The 21,592-nt window shown below is 41.5% G+C and overlaps 1 protein-coding gene across 4 annotated transcripts in view; it reads left to right on the forward strand.

The window, feature by feature from the left end:
- PLXNA1 (plexin A1) overlaps positions 1 to 21,592 on the forward strand; it is a 327,026-nt gene that overhangs the window by 163,764 nt on the left and 141,670 nt on the right. For 3 of the 4 annotated variants that reach the window (XM_056524879.1, XM_056524877.1, XM_056524880.1), the window contains exon 4: positions 12,730 to 12,870. In XM_056524879.1, the coding sequence (XP_056380854.1) occupies positions 12,730 to 12,870 (141 nt within the window). Of the gene's footprint in view, positions 1 to 4,189; positions 4,305 to 12,729; positions 12,871 to 21,592 lie in introns of those variants that run through there. The other variant, XM_056524881.1, reaches the window with a different exon arrangement.

Below are 21,592 nucleotides of genomic sequence, written 5' to 3' on the forward strand. Positions count from 1 at the left end.
AGCCATAGAGCACGATTGCTTCTTAAAGGGGATGTCCATTTATTTTATTTTTTTACCTACTAATGTTTTTAACAAGAGCAGTGGCTCTTCAAAGCTGAAACAACTGCACTCACCATGTAAGCTATTGTGCTGGGACTGTGTTGTGTAGCTCTGATAGGTCTGAAATGTAATATTACCGTGAGTGGTGACATCACAAGACAATCCATGTAATATTTTGTGACTTTTTGGCCTTAGTTGTAAAAATATGTAAAATAAAACATAACCAAGTTTACACATGGTGCATTAAGTTTGCATCTTTCTTTTATGCTTTGTTGCTGGCACTTTACAATACTGAATGTGAAGCCTCTTTCTTCTTTTTGCTTTCTCTTTGATTTGTGTCTGGAAAGAGTAAATTAAACATTGAAGAAAAAACACATGACTTCTCCCCTCTCTGCTATGGCAGGGCTGTAGCTTAAATAAACTGTTGTTGTGAAATCATGGGGTTTACTTATCTTGGCCATGTGATGACTGAGGAATGTTGGATGTACAATTGGGCAAAAAAGTATTTAGTCAGCCACCAATTGTGCAAGTTCTCCCACCTAAAAAGATGAGAGGCCTGTAATTTTGATCATAGGTATACCTCAACTATGAGAGATATAATAAGAAAAAAAAAATCCTTAACATCACATTGTCTGATTTTTAAAGAATTTATTAGCAAATTATGGTGGAAAATAAGTATTTGGTCAATAACAAAAGTTCCTCTCAATACTTTGTCATTGCCAACAAAGAGTATATAACAGAGGTCAAACGTTTTCTGTAAGTCTTCACAGTAGGGATCGACCGATTATCGGTTTGGCCGATATTATCGGCCGATATTCACGATTTTTGACGTTATCGATATCGGCAATTACCTTGCCGATAATCCGATAATGTCATACCCCCCGCCCCCCCCACCGCACGTCGCCCCCCCCCCCCACCGCACGCCACCCCCCCACCGCACGCCACCCCCCCCCCCCACCGCACCACACGCCACCCCCATTGCCTCCCCTGTCCCAGGTTTCATAATTACCTGTTCCCGGGGTCTGGGGCCCGCGCTACTTCTGGCTCCTGCTGCGTTCCGCTGTGCGCTGCGCAGCGATGTCCTCAACGTGACATCACCGTCAGTGCGCACAGTGACAGCTCAGGACGGGAGCCAGAAGTAGCTCGGACCCCGGGAACAGGTCATTATAAAACCGGGGATAGGGGAGGCAATGGGGTGGGGGTGGCGTGCGGTGTGGGGGTAGTAGGGGATGGCTGGGGGGCAGCGGCGGTGGTTAGGAGGACCCCCGGAATGGCAGGGGGAGAGAAGCGGGCGGCGGCAGTGGTCTCTGATTCAGCCAAAGTCGCTGCAGTTCATTGATTTAAAGCGCCCGCTTTAAATCAATGATCTGCAGCGGCTTCTTCGGGGGTGGGGGGAAGAGAGAAATAGCCGATAACTTATACCGGAATATCGGTATAAATTATCAGCTATAGGCCTGAAAGGCCACAGATTATCGGTATTGGCCCTAAAAAAACGATATCGGTTGATTCCTACTTCACAGGGTTTTCACACACTGTTGATGGTATTTTGGCCCATTCCTCCATGCAGATCTCTTCTAGAGCAGTGATGTTCTGAGGCTGTCGCTGCACAACATGGACTTTCAACTCCCTCCAAAGATTTTCTATGGGGTTGAGATCTGGAGACAGGCTAGGCCACTCCAGGACCTTGAAATGCTTCTTATGAAGCCACTCCTTTGTTGCCCGGTTGGTGTGTTTGGGATCATTGTCGTGCTGAAAGACCCAGCCACGTTCCATCTTCAATGCCCTTGCTGATGGAAGGAGGTTTTCACTCAAAATCTCATGATACATGGCCCCATTCATTCTTTCCTTTACACGGATCAGTCGTCCTGGTCCCTTAGCAGAAAAACAGCCCCAAAGCATGATGTTTCCACCCCCATGCTTCACAGTAGGTATGTTGTTCTTTGGATGCAACTCCATCCAAGCATTATTTCTCCTCCAAACATGAGTTGAGTTTTTATTAAAAAGTTCTACTTTGGTTCCATCTGACCATATGACATTCTCCCAATACTTTTCTGGATCATCGAAAAATGCTCTCTAGCAAACTTCAGAAGGGCCCATACATGTACTGACTTAAGCAGGGGGAAACGTCTGCACTGCATGATTTCATTCCCTGGCGATGTAGTGTGTTACTGATGGTAGCCTATGTTACTTTGGTCCCAGCTCTCTGCAGATCATTCACTAGGCCCACCTGTGTGGTTCTGGGATTTTTGCTCACTGTTATTGTGATCATTTTTACGCCACTGGGTGAGATCTTGCGAGGAGCCCCAGATCGAGGGAGATTATCAGTGGTCTTGTATATCTTACATTTTTCTAATAATTGCTCCCACAGTTGATTTTTTTCACACAAAGCTGCTTGACTATTGCAGGATCAGTCTTCCCAGCCTGGTGCAGGTCTACAATTTTGTTTCTGGTGTCCTTGGCCATAGTGGAGTTTGGAGTGTGACTGTTAGAGGCTCTGAACAGGTGTCTTTTATACTGATATCAAGTTCAAACAGGTGCCAGTAATACAGGTAACAAGCGGATGACAGAGGAAACTCTTAAAGAAGTTGTTACAGGTCTGTGGGAGCCAGAAATCTTGCTTGTTTGTAGGTGGCCAAATACTTATTTTCCACCATAATTTTCAAAAAAATTTTTTTTAAATCAATGTGACTTTTTTTTTTTGTCATTATGTCTCTCATCGTTTAGGTATACCTATGATAAAAATTACAGGCGCCTCTAGGTGGGAGAACTTGCACAATTGGTGGTTGACTAAATATTTTTTTGTCCCACTGTAAATGGCCGCTCTGTCTGCTTTTGGCCTGGGATGGGGGGCGCAGTCAGCCAAATAAAAGCCATCCCCTTCAGTGTCTATGCTTCCTCTGCCTGCTCTGACTGGACCTCAAGGCAACAGCTGTTCAAAGGAATCCCATCTGTCCTCCAGCTTGTCATAAGGATTTGCTCAAACAGCTGCCCCACAACTGGCTGTGTGACCTGCATGGCTGTCATTTTCCTGGCTAATCCTCTGCGCCATGTCACCACCAACAGCTTTTCAGTGGGCGCACGTAGAGGACGACGTCTCACAGAGCCAGAATGCGGTTGAGTGTGAAGGCTGAGGCTTGGTAGAAGTCAAGATCTGAGAGCTTGTTGTTAAGGACATGTCCCTCTCTATATATCATAACTAAACACTTTTTTTTTTTGTGTAATTCCTGTATTTTGTATGCTATTATTAGGCCAAGTCTTCAAACCCTTATTTTCAACACCCAAGGGTTAAACCACTACTCTCCAAGGCTCCGTAGCACCCACATTATCTGCATTTATGGTAATTAGGTTGTCTGGATGTCTTAGTGTTTCTCCACTATTATGCCATGTCCCCACTTGTTTTTTTTTTCCATGTTTTGAACCATATAACAGCAGTTCAAAAATCAGCTAAAAATAAACTATATGCTATACTTTTTAACTTTTGAGTGAAAATGAAATGTTGGACTCTTTTTTTTTTATTTGTTTGTTTATTCTTAATGTTGTCTATTGCCCAAAATAAAGCAGTTTTTTATGCTGTATTATGGCTCCTATTTTGGGTTTTTAAGGCCTCTCCATGAAAATAGCAGTTTTTAGGGCTATAACTTTTGCTACAGCCAATACATTGCTAAAAATACATAAAAAAGACTGCAAAGATGTTGAAAAAAGTGATCAAAACTGTAAAAAAAAAAAAAAACTACTTATATTACAGATGTATTGTTAACAATAGTATTGTAGCTGTGTGAAAGTGGCTTTTACCAGAATGGACAGGGTTTATCTTTCTATAGGATCTGGCTTGACCATAAATTAGATAGTTGTTCATTGGCTTTAGTAGGTGGCATTTAAAACTTAAAGGAAAACTGTCACATATTTTCTCCCGCCCCACATGGACTGGAGGATAGTGCGGGAGATGCTGATTAAAACGAGCCCTACCCTGGTCTGATCCGCGACGCCGTTCGCCCGCACTTGTAGTTTTAATCTCTGTGTAACTGGCAAAGGCGGTGCTTCTGCGGGCTAACTGACACTGACATCAGCGCCGCTCATGAATATTCATCCCTCCATCTGGTTAGGAGCGGCGAAGAGAGGGAGAACAGGAGGGATGAATATTCATGAGCGGCGCTGACGTCAGTGTCAGTTAGCCCGCAGAAGCACCGCCTTTGCCAGTTACAGCCGGATATACACAGAGATTAAAACTACAAGTGCGGGCGAATGGCGGCGTGGATCAGACCAAGGTAGGGCTCGTTTTAATCAGCATCTCCCGCACTATCCTCCAGTACATGTGGGGCGGGAGAAATATGTGGCCGTTTTCCTTTAATTTTTCCTGCAGCTTTCCTAGTGACTACCACCTAGTGTGGCTTATGGTAGCTTTGGCTATCCATTATGATAGGAATTCATATACAGCAGGTAAAATAAGTATCAAACATTTAACCATGTTAAATGTATTTCTAAAGTTGCTGCTGACATGAAATGTTCACCAGATGTTGGCAACAACCCAGTTAACCCATACATACAAAGAAACCAAAAATAAGCTAAAAAACTTAAGTTATTTGCAATAATGTGAAATGTCATAAGGAAAAGTATGATAGGTGCAAAAAGGCATGGCAAGACTAGACAAAAGTTGACATCAATCAACAATTAAAAAAGCAACCATGCCCCTTGTCAGTGCAAATTAATATCAGCAGGATCAGTCCCAAAAAGGTCTTATTGCCAAGTTGCCACACAAGACACATCTCATGAGGGGTAAAAGCAAAGAGCTGTCTCAAGACCTTCCCAATCTAATTGTTGCAAAACATAACAATTGCATTGGTTACAGGTGGTTTTCTAAGCTTCTGAATGTTCCAGTGAGCACTATTGGGGCCATAATATGTCAAAGGAAAGACAATCATTTCACTATAAATTTGCCACGTCCGGTGCTCCTCACAAGAAAAGAATAATCAGAAGAGTTTAGAAGAGCAAACGACCACTTGTGGATAAATTCAAAAAGACATGGAATTAGGTACTGTTGTCTCAATGAAAACTGTAAGTAATGCACTCTGACGCCATGGCCTGTATTCACACTCACCATACAAGACTTCATTACTAAATAAAGAATGTAGAAGCTTATTTAAAGGGGTATTCCGGCCAAATACATCTTGTTCCCTATCCAAAGGATAGGGGATAAAATGTCTAATGGCGGGGGGCCCGCCGCTGCCCCCCCCAATCTGTTTCATTTCACATTTTTGCACATCACCTAATTTCTGAGCTTATTTGCTTTGGTTTCTTTGTATGTCATGGATTACATTACATACCAACATCTGGTGAAAATATCATGTAAATAACACCTTTGGAAATATATTTAGTAAGAAACATGGTGATGCGCTAAATATCTACATTACATTTCTTTAAACCTTTTATTTACTCCATTACTTTAGGATTCTTGGCCCTTCAGATGTTTTTCCGGTCTCCTGTCTACTAGTACATTCTATATGTGTGCATTAGGAAAACTTGTATATGCTTTATCTGTTATATGTATTGCCTTCTGGGTTTGTCACCGCTTTTGTTCATTTAGAGCCGATAAGGTAGAATTTTAAGAAGAAACAAGTGGTGAGGGTGATGTCCAGTGAAGGGAAACAAAGAATAACACAGGGAAAAAAAATGAATAAGACTTTGGCCCAAGTAGGTGGAACGGAGCTGTGCTGCTGACACACAAGGCCTCGTTCTCTTGTGCTTTTCTCTGGCTGCTCTTAGTCCGTGGAACGGTGAAGGGTTTTTCTGAAAAGGTTGCCGCATGTGTTTGAGGCAGATAAGCCCCTGGCTTTGAAGTGTGGCCACGTTGAGCGCCCGCTCCTGTTGCTGCTGCCAGTCATGGGGAATTAATCACTACCACAGAGAGATAAGAGGCGCAGAATATCGTCACATTTGGAACAAGGGGGAACAACCATAGCCCCTCCACCCACCCCCCACCTTTTTTTTTATTTTTTATTTTTTTTAATTCAACATCTCCATTGACACACATTCTGTACACAGTTATAGTATTGGCTTTAGCTCTCAGCCTTTTCAGATCTAATGATGATACTTAGAGTATGGTCTATCTTTAAAAACAATAGTCTTTGTATGGAGAAAGAACAGAGGTGACAAGTAGAGCTAATTTTTTTCCGGGGAAAAGGAAACGGCTTAAATAAAAGGTAACATTTACTTAGAATTTTTTAAATACACACAAGACTGTGATATTTAGTGTAGTTACCAAAACCACCTAAAATCTGATCTCATTCAAAATCATGTGGCGTGACCCAGACCTTAGCTCAAGTCTACAAGTACCAAACCATCACGTCCTTGAGCATTCTCAAGGGGCAACCCCATATGGAGATTAAACGCTACCTACGCATTTCTGTCATCAGGAGCGGTGATGTCATCAGGGGAGATGTATTGGGAAAAGATGTGAGAGATCAACATAAGTTGTGTGTTTGTTATTACCAAGTAAGGTGCTGAATAGATCTACAATACATATTGTAAAGATACCATATTGGCAAAGATATGAACAACACTTATGTTACTGAATGGTGACGGATATGACGTCCCATCAACGGTTGGTAAAAACTAATGCCAATATCACGTTGATAACTGTGTCCCAATCCAGAGTACTGTTTGTGGGTCTGGACGGCAGTATGGTGTTATGCACCTGCAGTCACAGGGATCAGGTCCTTGCAGCTACTATGCACATATATGGAGAAATGTTCTGGTTCTCCAGCTATTCCTTAGACTTTTTATAGATTTTGGACTTTGATTTAGTTGTAACTTGTGCCATTTATTCAAGATCGTTTTACTTCACATTATTTAGTAGGCATTTGGGCCAATTTATAGGCTATTTAAATGTTTATTTTCTTGTGGCTTTGTAAATATGTTGCACAACACTATGTTAAATTTGGGGGAATTTTATACTGGCGTAAGAGAAATAGTGCAAGCTAGGAAAGTGGAGTGAAAAGGGCCCAAATGGCAAAGTCTATTAGAAATTTGCAGAACTTTTTTCTATATGATAACTAAAGGTATATTGTACCCAAAAATATTTATCACCCATTACTGGTCTAACTTTTACATCTAACATCAGTTAACTAGCAGATTACATGGGCATGGGTTCAGTATACTAGTATATATACAATAATATGTTCTACCAGCTTCCTTTAAGATTAATTTCCTTCACTAAGCTCTTACATCCAGCAGTAAATGTCATGGAAACTACACTGAACTTGTTGGGGGTCTTAGCTCTTTGATACTCTGACCCCTAAAATCTTAATAAATCTAAAGGACTCTTGTGCCCATTCACCCCCAGCAAACGTCTGCACCTCTTTCATAGAAGTGGCTAACCATCCCTAAACGTTCCCCCTTAAAAGATGCCTTCCTAATGACAGCCGTTAATCTCCGTTATTTCGCTAATCATAATTAACTAGATGCCAGGAGTTTGCAGCACATCCAAATATTAATATAGTATGACTTATTACAAGATGAGCCAGCCGAATGGGCTCTGCCAGGCCCAGGATACCAGAATTTGGGATAATCCATATTCACTATGCAAGGGAGCCAAAAAGAGAAAAAAAAAAAAATAACACACACACAAATGTGTTTCTTAGTTCGCTTCCATAGATTGTTTGCCAGGTGTAGTCTGGTTACCTCAGGTAAGATATGCTTTAGCAAGCTTTTGGGGATTGCCTTCTTAAAGGTACACTACATTTTACATACACATTCCTGCTCAAGAAATCAAAATAAAGCAATCTGTTCCCCGTTTTCACCAGTTTAGATGCGGGTTGGGAATGATGGCAAGAAGACTACAAATACCCCTGTCCACATGATGTCTTCAGTACCGAGAACCTTATGACCTTCTATCCCTATGGAGTGTTCAGGTGTGAGTGTAGGTGACTCTTTTCAGATACTGTTTTGCCCGCCCCTTCCTTTTGCTGTCTTGGACCCTTAACATTAAAGGCGACATTATTAGGAATCCTGTGGGGGGGGGGGGAGGATTAGCATCAACATTGACTAGATAGATGTCAGAGTATTATTGCTGATCGCTCCTATTCCTCCATACTAGGGAGGTTGGTAGGGAGTAGTAGCACTTGTACCATTACGTTTATTTATTCGAAAGGGTAGACCAAACTGTAAAGACCAAGCTTGGCAATAAGGTGGTGGTGGGGAGCTTCCAGGGGACATGGAAAAGGTTCTTGTTTTAGTCTTTATTAAGTGACCTCAAACCCTCAACACATTGTGGTGATAAATGAGCACTGGGTTCCAGGATGTTGGTGTCTTTTCCCCCCTGGCTTTCCTGGCATGCACTGGAACCCTGGCACTTGAGACTGGGACCATGGTGCAATGACACTTATTGAACCTAAACTTTGTTATATGAAAACCTGACTTTCTTGCACTTGACTAGAAACCAAAAACTTTGGTGGAATCAGACTGACACTTGCGGTACATTGGGTTTTATATGAAAATTTTATATGCGCTGATGTCTGCTGTAGCTCTAGGGAAGACCTATGATACTGCCCCATGTGGTTAATGGTGGTTTTGCAATCCATCCTTGCTTCCCCATAGTCATCAGCTCAAGCTCGTGTCTGTGTAATTTTTCTTTTATCTCTTCAGCATGATTTGCTTTCTCACTGTAAATACTTGTGTAATTCTCAGGTTCCCAATCGGCAGCCACCACCGTCCTCCTCCCATTTCTATTATTACTCCACAATATCCTTTGTTCTGCCTTCCTTAGTCTCCATTGACCCACATTTCAGTCCTCCGCTAAGTTACTTGCGTTTAGAAATTTCTTTATTTTCCCTCATTAAAATATGTAATTTGACAGCTGTAGCCAAAGGGTTTCATTGAACTTTTTTTTTTTTTTTTAGCTCAGATTTATCCTATTTTTTTTTTCCGTCTCCCTCAACTGGCGCTTGTTACAGCTCAATTATACAATTACCCCAGAATTCTCATGTAGAAAGATCTCGCAGAAAACAAAAATATATTTTAATAGACATTTTATTCTGTTATCAGCTGTGCCGATCCTCGCTGTAATTGGGAAAACAAACATGTCTGTTGCTGGGGAGGGGGGGGGGAGGAGACATCACCCATCTAATCTGGCGCTGAAATCTTGTTCCCCAAATTAAGACTCATCTCTGCCTTCATTTGCGGTGTATATTTCTATGTTTACTTCTAAATCGGATTGTTTGGTCCTTGCCTATGAAATTGCAGTAACTTTGAGGTCAGACTTCTATTGTCACACTAAATAACACTGGCGATTTTTGAGATAAAGGGGAGAGTATGAAAGAAGGACTCTTTATATCAGTGATTTTCTACTTGTGGTTCTCCAGCTGTTGCAAAACTACAACATTCAGCATGCCCAGACAGCCGAAGGCAAAACTCTACTGAATGGCTAATAATGTAGATTATATTAAACTCTAATGCAAAGTAACATATACTGCATTTTATGTCATATTTACATGAATATGTTTTATATTTTAGGTGTAGTGCCACCTAATTTAGTCACAGAGCCTAATGGCACCTATAAATGAATACAGTAAGCTTCACCCTGACACCCCAATACTTTCCATGAAATCTCAGTCACATAATGTGCGTATTATAGTCAATTGCTGCCTTTCTCCCCCTTTCACGACTCATTTCTTATCTAATCACCAATGTGGGCCTATGTGCAGCCACAATCAATCTCCTATCTTCATTTTGAAATGTTTTCTCTGCATCATGTGTAATACAATGATAAATTAGTCTTATTTTTCATGATCACTGGGCCACTAGGGGGAAGCATACTATTTTCAATATTAATATAGGGGGAGATTTATCAAAGCCTGTACACAATATTTTTTTATTTTTTTGGGGGGCCTCAAGGTGGATTTTCCCCTTTAAATTTCCCTGCCAAATTTAATTTCCTAATAGATTTTTTTTCCAGCCATGAACAATATGTTTCCTGCATTTTTGACTCACATCATTCCTGTACTATTGATTTATCTTTCACTTAGGTACAGAGTTATTTCTGCATTTTTGATTTCGATCCAGTTGCATCTGACATGACTTTACGCTTGCATTGCTTCCTATGTTTACATTACTATTTCTGAAGCCGCCGCCGCCTGAGACTTTGACCAAAAGTTACAGGATGGAGACAGTGAAATAAAAAGTTCCTGCTCACACATCTTGTGTCTAAAAGTACAACCTATTATACTGTCACCACCATCTCGAGCACCTAGTGTTAACCCACAGCCTTGTCACCCCCCCCCCCCCCCCCTCACAAGGTCAGGGATGTCACCCTCGCACAAGGCTAAGGCCATAGCTTGAATCCTAGTTAATGACACTATGGCTGCCAAAACTGCTTTCAAACAGGTTGCCACCCATCTTTTCCATATATGTCATCACCCACCTTCCCCAAACTCCAGAAAATTGAGTGATAATCCCTAAGGGAGCTGTAATGGTAGTCATACTGTTTTACACAAGTAAAAGAAAACAAATATTTAATATAGAAAAGGATGATGCTATTTTCTTTTTGGAAAAAAAAAGTACCCTCAAAAATTAAACTGTTGGTAGCATGTCTCAAAACTGGTTCTTAAACAGTGTGTCTCCTGTTCAGTATAGAGTTGCCCTTTAAACATATTGCTATAATACATTGCAGTATTTCAGAGCTGCTGCTCTAAGGGAATTTTTATAGCTTCTGGCTGCGATCACACTATACTTATGAATGCCTGTGACCCTCATGTCTTTCTGTAGCCGGCATCTGTCCCAGATAAACATTTCTTATGGAGATCATCCCTGGTTGAATTTCATCCAGCTTCTGACTGCTCTAAATCTCTCATTTAAAAGTAGGTAAAATAAAAGGAACTCTCCACTCATAACATAATGTCCTATTGATGACCCCAGGGTTGGAGACTAGTAATGATACATCCTAAAAATTGTAGGAAGAACACCAAATTTTTCATTATAGTTTTTTCCCGTGATAGATCGTATTGAATTCTATCCTAGCATAGGTGAAACTTACTAGTCAACAAATGTACCTATGTATGGTAAGAAAATAACAAGGGGGTGGAGTGTGACACACATTTGCTCTTGTGGTAAGGTATGTCTCTGGTAGTCACAAGCTGCTACAATGTAGAAACCAGACTGTTGCGGTTTTCTTTGTCAGGTGATCCTTATTGCCTGTTTTAAAAGTCAGGTTCACACCACGTATTTATTGTATGTGTGACTGACTGCCCCATTAAACTTTGTGTAATGCCTACGCCTTGTCAACTGCTCACTGTTGAATCCCACAACTTTATTAAACCTAACTTGTTTGCCAACATTGTCCCTGTCTGTTTAAATCTGGTCTCCATTGAGTACATTTGTTTAGTAAAACTGCCTAAAAATAATCCTCAGATGATATCGGGTGCTGGCGCTGAATCAAAGCCGTGCCTCTAATTAAACCCAGCCCGTGATTTGTTAGCATGCTGGCATATATTTCCATCCTAATGAGCAAACTCTGGGGAGCCAGCTCCCAGCTCTAACCTTGGGGCAGATGAATGGCCAGAAGTTTCCCAAAAGAGAATGCCTTCAAGGGTTTGCCTTGGGTCTTGATGCAGCCTGCCATTACACTCAGCTTACTTTTGCTTTAATTAAAATAAATATCTATGTATAAAATTTATTTTTTTATTTTACAAATTCTGGAAAACTCTAAAGCTTTCCGACCAATGTGGAACATGACTTCATGTTTAATCTCCAGGAGGAACCTCTTCTCAAATAATACACTAGATATTTTATAGAGAATGACAACTTTTCCATAGCTTCTTTATTTTTGAAATGTGTCTGAATGTTCTTTATGGTTTTGTTAGATAGTAGATACATTTCAGTGTGTGTGTGTGTGTGTGTGTGTGTGTGTGTGTGTGTGTGTGTGTGCGTGTGTGCGTGTGTGCGTGTGTGCGTGTGTGTGTGTGTAAACATTTCACATAACCCCACATACAACCCAGAATATTGTACGGATGCTTATTATCTATTGTATCTGTCAGGCTGTTTGTGACCCATTGTGTCTTGTCTAGTCATCCTAGAGACTTTCACCATGCTCTGTTGGAACCATGAGCATAATGTCACCTAATGTCATAATGTCATATGCCGTATACAGAGCCCTCGTTTGCTCAGAACCCAAGCGGGGGCTTTACAGTCTATTGTATTAATATTTACTTTTTCCTCTGGTGCTCGCCTATCTGCCATCCATGTTTAATCATTATAAAGCCACTTGCATTGGCTTCTGTGCTGCGCAATCATTCATGGTGCAGCGATACGCACTTCACGAATGTCAAGTTGCTGCAGCGATTGTAATGTTGTGTTTGCCTAATACTCCATGTGTTTGCCCGTGTCCGTCTAATCTTTTTAATAGCGTTTGGAGTTTATCTGAAGGGCTCAATAGTCTGTTTATCAGCCTCTGCTTCCTCCATTGCAATAAACACGACTGCGGCCCTACAGTGATTTGGATTAGCGCAGAGTATTGACCGAGAAACGATGAGCCTTGCTCTGGGATCTCACAATCTGTAATTAAACAGCATTGTTCAGAGATTCTCCAAACTAATTAAAACATGTCGGATTTAACTCTTTCCAGGCTACAGTTTGCTTGAATTACTGGGGTTTAAAGAGCATCTGCTAATTCTGTTTTGTCTCTTTCCTTTTCCCGTACAGATCCTAGTGGACTTGTCTGGACCATCCTTCCACTCCACACAGCAGTACGAAAATGTTATAGTCCACGAAGGGAATGCAATCCTACGAGATTTGGTGCTTAGCCCTGATCGACAGTACATTTATGCTATGACGGAAAAACAGGTACTATCATTGTGTATATGTCTTTCTGATTATTGGAGGTGCTGGATTCTTTGGACAGTAATTCAACTTGAGGAAATAAATGCAAATTATCAGAAGAGCAGGATCTCTAGTGCCACCTTTTGGATGTAGCTTCCCTGTAAGTCCATGCTTGGCCCCTTAAAGAGCCTTATACTCAGACCCAAAAGACCAAAGCCATGTAGTGCCCTGCTCTGTACTGACAAGAGGCAAAAACCCTAAAACAGCTGTGTACAGATGGATGACTTTGGTTTGGCTAATAATCCATAGTTATATTTCAAGGTTTTTTACTGGGTTGAAAATTGGAAAGCTACCTCAAAAGTGACAAAGGAGAACTTTTGAAGGAGAGCTACCTTTCTTCCCAGAGAACTTTGCCAAAATGGCGTAGAGATTCATCTAAGCAAGGCAGTCTCCCTAAGGATATATATTAGCCTCCCAGACTAGAAAGTGAATGTGTAACTATAGATTAGGTCCAATAGTTCTGTACCAAGTTGTCCAACTGTTGGACTTAGGGCTCGGCGGTATACCGGCTCATACAGAATACCGAAATTTTCGTCCTACACAATATGAATTTTTCCCCATATTGCAATAAGTTTGGCCCCTCCCCCTCGGGAATCCAAGAAATTTCAGCCCAGCGCTGCGCTGTCCCCACATCGGGGAATTAATCAAATGTGACCTGCGAGTGCTGTTCTACTTTCCCCCCACCCCCCCAAATTAATCATTAGCCCAGCGCTGCACTGTCCCCCTACTCACATATGTCACCCGCAAGCGCTGCCCTCCTCGTCCTCCTGTTTGTTTCGGGCCTCCTGCGCTGGCTGGAACTGTGTACTGTGCGCTGTATCTCTGCTGTATCCCTATGCGGCCGTCAGCCTATTACCAGCCGCAGTGATGTTCCGCTTCGGTCGGTGATAGGCTGAGTTCACTGTCATGTAAGGAGCTCTGGCCAGCTTCTTACATGACAGTGGGCTCAACCTATCACCGGCCGAGGCGGAACATCGTTGCGGCCAGTGATAGGTTGACGGCCACATAGGGATACAGCAGACAGTACACAGTTTTGGCCAGCGCAGGCGGCCCGCAACAAAAAGGAGGATGAGGAAGGCAGCGCTTGCGGGTGACATATGTGAGTAGTACCCAGATGGGGACAGCGCAGCGCTGGGCTGATGATTAATTTGGGGGGGGGGGGAGCAGAACAGCGCTCGTGGGTCGCATGATTTGGGGGGGGGGGAGAAATACCGTTATATACTGTGGAACCACCATAAGTTACAAAAGTACCGTGATACACATATTTGATCATACTGCCCAGCCCTAGTTGGACTGCTATCAGCTGGGCTGATGATTAATTTGGGGGGGGGGGGGAGCAGAACAGTGCTCGTGGGTCGCATGATTTGGGGGGGGGGGGAGAAATACCGTTATATACTGTGGAACCACCATAAGTTACAAAAGTACCGTGATACACATATTTGATCATACTGCCCAGCCCTAGTTGGACTGCTATCAGCTGGGCTGATGATTAATTTGGGGGGGGGGGGGGGGGAGCAGAACAGTGCTCGTGGGTCGCATGATTTGGGGGGGGGGGGGAGAAATACCGTTATATACTGTGGAACCACCATAAGTTACAAAAGTACCGTGATACACATATTTGATCATACTGCCCAGCCCTAGTTGGACTGCTATCAGCTGGGCTGATGATTAATTTGGCGGGGGGGGGGGAGCAGAACAGTGCTCGTGGGTCGCATGATTTGGGGGGGGGGGGGGGAGAAATACCGTTATATACTGTGGAACCACCATAAGTTACAAAAGTACCGTGATACACATATTTGATCATACTGCCCAGCCCTAGTTGGACTGCTATCAGCTGGGCTGATGATTAATTTGGCGGGGGGGGGGGAGCAGAACAGTGCTCGTGGGTCGCATGATTTGGGGGGGGGGGGGGGAGAAATACCGTTATATACTGTGGAACCACCATAAGTTACAAAAGTACCGTGATACACATATTTGATCATACTGCCCAGCCCTAGTTGGACTGCTATGGTAGTATCATCGGCTGATTAACTTCCTTTATATGTTTTTACTCTTGTAGAGCCTACGTTTTGGGGTTATTTTATGGCCACTCACAAATTAGTAGATTAATAGGTTTTCTTAGGTTCCTGTATACACTTGAAGTTACTTTAGTGACCCCAAGGTCTTACAGTTTTGCACATTTTTAGTATGGCTCAGCACAGATCTGCTGGTGCTATATCCTTCCCAAGGCTAGTAGGCATAAAGATAAAATGCCTCTTCAAGTGTCTATCCACATCTCCATAGCCAGCTGAGCAAATTGCTAGGCTGCAAAGCCTTCCCACCACGTTCCCCTGCTTCTTCTCTACCTGCTCCAGTTGCCTCTGCTGATTAAATGTAATCTCTAAACTGACAGGTGCCTCCTTTGCTTCCTTCCGAAGGAGCTGTCTCCAGAAAAATATATATTCTAAGGAAAAAGTAAGCAAAGTGACAAGGAATTGTCAAGCCCATGTAGCATCATTAACACATGATGCGGTTGGAGGCTGCATCTTTGGGGTGAGAAAGTAGTAGGAGGTAGTAGGAGAAGATGCAAAGGATTGTGAGGGGTGGGGGTGGGGGGTCTTCAGGAAACTCTCGTTGTTATCCATGTATGTTTGTCTTATGGTTGGAGACTAGATGGGTGACAGCTCTGCGCCTCAGCTCTTCTTTTGATGGCAAATGATGCATTGGAGGGTTTCAGAGCTAGAAGACTATTCATGTCCTTCTCCACCATCAGTATGACAGCCTATGGTTTCTTCATTTCCCTACCCTGTGTTCGAAGATGTAGAAAACAATACCGATGACAGCTATGGGGGTGTTCACACCTCAAATGAAACCTTCCAGAGGAATTTTTGCATTGCTCAGTAGGGTGTCATATAAATAGCCACTAAATGTGGTGCCTATCAGCGCCTAAATCTCATACCTCACTTCTTATGCTATCTTTACATGCGAATGTGACAATAAGTCAGATATAAACACCTACATTTGAAGAAAAGGAAAAGTAATAAGGTAAAACAGACCCTTAAAATGTAAATATCCTCATAATAACCATATGTCTCGTTCTTTACATATCTATCTGTTTCTAAAGTTTGAAACAAGGGATTTATTATAAATAAAGAACCAACTTTTTGTTTGTTATGGGTCACAATGGAAGGCATGCTTAGATGTACCAACACCTACAAACTTATATAGCTAGCATTCAGACTTGACAGCTGCTGGTTTTCTAAACTTTCGACTGTAGCATCTGTTGTAATAGCATTTAAAAGGAGATAATAAAAACTAGCTTATAAATTTGTCACAACTTTTTCTCAAGGAACAGTGTCCCATATATATAGGATTAAAATAGGCAGGAAATGGATTTCTCTAAAAGGATCTTCTCCCACATGTATGATGATAGAGTTTACGAAGGCCAAATAGGAATAAAACCTTGATTGTAAGTGGCACACCAAAATAATCTATCGGGGGGGGGGGGGGGGGGGGGGTCAATGATACCTCTCGTCTTGAATGATCTACCTCAATATTCATGCTAGCTACTGCCATAAATGTATTTTGCACTTTCATGGATTAAGGTTGTTTAGGGTTAGGCAAAGGAGCTAAATTGGGCACTCCAGTCAGTTAAAAGGGGCATCACGTTAGACCCCTAACTATTCCCATTCACTCAAGGTAAAGGAGTGACATGCAAGTAGCATTGTGAGAATTGACTAGACTTGAAAGGAAATGTATAGCCATTAAAAAGGAATAGGTTGGAGGAAGACAAGGGCATTGAGAATATCCTGCAAGAGCTGTCACGTTCACAGTGGGCATGAGGTAGTTAAAGAGTTTGCCCAGGGAATCTTCAAGGGTTCCAAACAATGAACATTTTTGCATGTACTGTCTTAGTGTTTCTAATAAAGCTCATAGCTTGCATAGGGCTAGTTTAGTCAAGGTTGAGACTGCTGATCTTTTTACTGTGAGAACCCACCTCAGGTAAAGCTTTTGAGAAATTTTATGAAAATGCCAAAATATTTGTACCCCTCCCTGCACTCTCTGCCTCCTCCCTTATAACTCTACAAATATTGTTTTAAACTTGTAAGCTTCATTATATATAAAAGAATAAATCAATAAAATATTTATGACAAATTCCAAAATATTGAAAGCCTGAGAGGAACGCCAACGTTCAGGGATAATCCTTCAAAGACCGTGCCCCCACTATTTCCAGCTTTACATTATGCAGAGGAAATACTGTTTTGTCTAAAATTAGAATTTTAATCCAATAAAAAGTATTACTAAATAATGGAAAACTGTGTCCCCCTCCCTTTTTGAATGTTAAAGCTTCATGATTTTTTTAACTCTCTTTATCCCTTGTCTGCTCCTACTTGAACTTTGCCATGCTGTGCGACTATCCCCCTTTGTTAATAAAGTGAAATATTTGATCGGGGGTTACAGTTATCTGGGCAGCAGAGAATGTAATTAAATGCACAGTTGTAAGTGAGCTTGAAGGGCCATGAAGGAATGAAGGATTTTAATCAAACGTAGAAGAGCAATTAATGAAATGCCTGTAACCCTTCCAAGCTGGCTGCTGCTCTCTGGGTCTCCAGCGGCATCCTGTGCCCAGGGTACAATCAGAGGAGGGGGGATATGAGAGATTCTTTCATCTCGCAGGATTCCCTGTGGAATAAGAAAATAGGATTGCTTCTTGGAAGAGGTATTGATCCGGCTATACAGATTTCTTAGATCATTGCTAATACATCTTTAGTCCACTCTGTGCATTAAATAGAAAAACACACGGGAGAAAGAGCTTGTGTCTAGTACCTCTAAATTAAATGAGGATTGTAACACGTGCAATGTGATTAAGCTACAACCTGGCCTTGTGATTCCACCGAGATCTGCCTGCATACTGGCCATTAAACAGTTAATTTCAGATCATAGTTGTTATATTAATATTACATTTCTTTGCTTTTTTTTTTTTTTTTTTGTAAGTTTTTACTGTTTGTTTATGAAGTTTTATTTTATTTTTTTTCCTCCAATTCGACCACTGGGGGCACTGTTGTAATAATATAAAAGGGAGCATGTTAGGCCAGGTTTACATCTGTGCTCTGTCAGCTGGTCGAAACACACCCCCCTCCATTCATCTGCATGGGAGAGTTGGAGAGACACAAACGCTGTATCTCCGCCTCTCCCCTAGAGATGAATGGAGTAGGTGTGTTTTGACCAGCTGATGTGCTGTGTGCAAACTCCACTTAGCTGGGTCCCCGTACGGGAGACCGCTGGGGGTTCCAGCGGTCGGCTCAGACACTTATCCCCTATACTGCAGATAAGTTTCTTACCACTGGACATCTTCTTTAAAGGGTACCTCTCATCAAATAAACTTTTGATATATTTTAGATTACTGAATGTTGAATATCTTTCCAATAGCATGTTAATGAAAAATATGCTTCTTTCTATTGTATTTTTCCCGATCAGTCCTGTCAGCAAGCATTTCTGACTCATGCTGGAGTCCTAAACACTCAGAGCTGCCAGCCTGCTTTGCTCACAGCCAAACAGGCTGTGAACAAAGCAGGCTGGCAGCTCTGTGTGTTCTCCTTTGTGAACAAAGCAGACTGGCAGCTCGTAGTGTTTAGGACTCCAGCATGAGTCTGAAATGCTTGCTGCCAGGACTGGTAGGGAGACCCCTAGTGGTCATTTCTTCAAAGTGGAAAATTAAATAGAAAGAAGCATATTTTTTGATAACATGCAATTGTAAAGTTATTCTGCATATATTAATCTATAATATATCAAAAGTTTTTTTGATGAGAGGTACCCTTTATGCTCCATTCGCTGAATCTGTTAAAATAACGGGACAGGAGTGGAGGAACAAAATATTGCAAGCAGTAATATTTTTATTTTGCTGAGATCCTGCTAATAAACCAGAAAGAATCCAGGTAGACTCCATTAAAGTCAATGCAATCTGTGGGGCCCGTTTGGGATCCATCTGGATCGGTTCGTGTCCGTGTGCAATGGACTATCCAACTCCGTTTTTACACAAGCTGAGACAGTACGGTCTGTACCGGAGCTCCAATGCCAATGTGAACCTATCTTTACATTAAAGGTTCAATCCAATCTGTGGGCAGCATATTATAGAGCAGTAGGAGCTGAGAATATTAATTTACAGTATTGTAAGAAAAGTTCCAGTGCAACTAGTAATGTATTATTATGTAGTCATTTATGTAAATCTCTTTCTGGGTTAAAGGGTTTATCCAGGATTTAATTTTATATATATATATATATATATATCTATATCAACTGGCTTCAGAAAGTTAAACAGATTTGTAAATTTCTTCTATGTAAAAAGACCAGAGTCCATCAAGTTCAACCTATAACCCTAATAAGTCCCTATTGAGTTGAGTTGATCCAGAGGAAGGCAAAAAACCCTCATACTAGAGGTAAAAATTCCTTCCCGACTCCAAATATGGCAGTCAGAATAAATCCCTGGATTAACATTCTGTCCCTATAAATCTAGTATACATAACCAGTAATGTTATTGTTCTCCAAAAAGACATCCAGCCCCTTTTTGAACTCTTTTTTACAGAGTTCACCATGACCACCTCTTCAGACAGAGAATTCCACAGTCTTACTGCTCTTACAGTAAAGAACCCCTGTCTGTGCTGGTGTAGAAACCTTCTTTCCTCAAGACGTAGAGGATGCCCCCTTGTTATGTTATGGGTATAAATAGATCATGGGAGAGATCTCTGTACGGCCCCCTGATATATTTATACATAGTTATTAGGTTTCTCCTAAGCCTTCTTTTTTCTAAACTAAATAACCCTTATTCTGATAATATTTCTGGTTACTGTAGTCCTCCCATTCCCCGTATTACTCTGGTTGCTGTCTCTGACCCTCTCCAGCTCCACTATATCTTTCTTGTACACTGGTACCCAGTACTGTACACAGTATTTCCTTGTCGTGGGCATCTATGCCCTTATTGATGTACCCCATGATTGTATTTGTCTTGGCAGCAACTGCCCGACACTGGTCACTACAGCTAAATTTTCTGTTAACTAAAACTTCCAAGTCCTTTTCCACGTCAGTCGTCCCAAGTGTGCTCCCATTTAATACATAATCTCAGCCCAGATTTTTCTTACCCATGTGCATTACCTTACATTTATCAGTGTTGACCCTCATCTGCCACTTCCCAGCCCAAACCTCCAACCTATCCAGATCCATTTGTAACAGTGCCCTGTTCTCTATTGTGTTTACTGCTTTACAGAGTTTAGTATCCTCTGCATAGATTGCTATTTTACTATTTAACCCCTCTACAAGGTCATTCATGAATATATTAAATAGGACAGGACCCAAGACGGACCCCTGTGGTACCCCAAAAGTAACAGTCACCCAATCAGAATATGTACCATTAATAACCACCCTCTGTTTCCTATCACTGAGCCAGCTACTTACACACATTCTCCCCAGCCCAATCCCTCTCATTTTATGCACCAACCTTTTATGTGGAACCATATCAAATGCTTTTGAAAAATCCACATATACGACATCCAGAGATTGCCCCTGGTCCAGACTGGAGCTCATCTCCTCCTAAAAGCTGATCAGGTTAGTTTGACAGGACTGATTTCTCATAAAGCCATGCTGATATGGAGTCATACATTTATTTTTATCAAGATACTCCAAAATAGCATCTCTTAGAAAACCCTCAAACAATTTACATACAACGGAGGTTAAACTAACAGGTCTATAATTCCCAGGGTCACACTTTGACCCTTTTTAAATATTGGCTCCACATTTGTCATGCGCCAGTCCTGGGGAACAGTCCCTGTCACTATAGAGTCCCTGAATATTAAAAATAGGGGTCTGCCTATTACATTACTTAATTTCTTTAGAACACGGGGGTGAATGCCATCTGGACCTGGCGATTTTGTCTATTTAGATTTTTTTTTGTAGGTGGCACTGTACTTCTTCCTGGGTTAGACAGGTGACCTGTACTGGGGAGTTTACCTTATCTCGTTGTATTTCACCTGGCATTTCATTTTCTTCGGTGATTACAGTGGAGCAGAATTTATTTAATATATTTGCTTTTTCCTGATCCCAGTTTATAATTTCTTCCTCATCATTTTTTTAAAGGGCCTACACTTTCATTTTTAACCTTTTTGCTATTTATATAGTTAAAGAACATTTTGGGGTTGGTTTTACTCTCTTTAGCAATGAGTATTTCTGTCTCTATTTATGAGCTGCTGAAGTTGAGTTGTTCTTTTCTGTCTAAGTGCTCTCTGATGACACCTGTCTCGGGAACGGTCCAGAGTAGAAGCAAATCCCCATAGCAAACCTCTTTTACTCTGTGCAGTTCCCGAGACAAGCCGAGATGTCAGCAGAGAGCACTGTTGCTAGACAGAAAAGAACAAAACAACTTCAGCTGCTGATTATTATTGGAAGGATTAAGATTTTTTAATAGAAGTAATTTACAAGTCTGTTTAACTTTCTGGAGCCAGTTGATATAAAAAAAAAATTTTTCCCCTTGAATACCCCTTTAAGTAGTCCAGTGGGTAGTCCTTCTCAGTGATAAGAACCACCTACTTGACTACTTAGACTAGAATGAGCAGAGATTTACATGAATTAATAAGTCCTATCCCACAAACCTATAGATCAATCTGCTTAGCGCCTTCTGTTTTATAACATGACACCAGATTATTGGACTGTATTCTCA

This window comes from Hyla sarda, chromosome 6 (assembly GCF_029499605.1).
Source record: "Hyla sarda isolate aHylSar1 chromosome 6, aHylSar1.hap1, whole genome shotgun sequence".
Lineage (NCBI taxonomy): Eukaryota > Metazoa > Chordata > Amphibia > Anura > Hylidae > Hyla > Hyla sarda.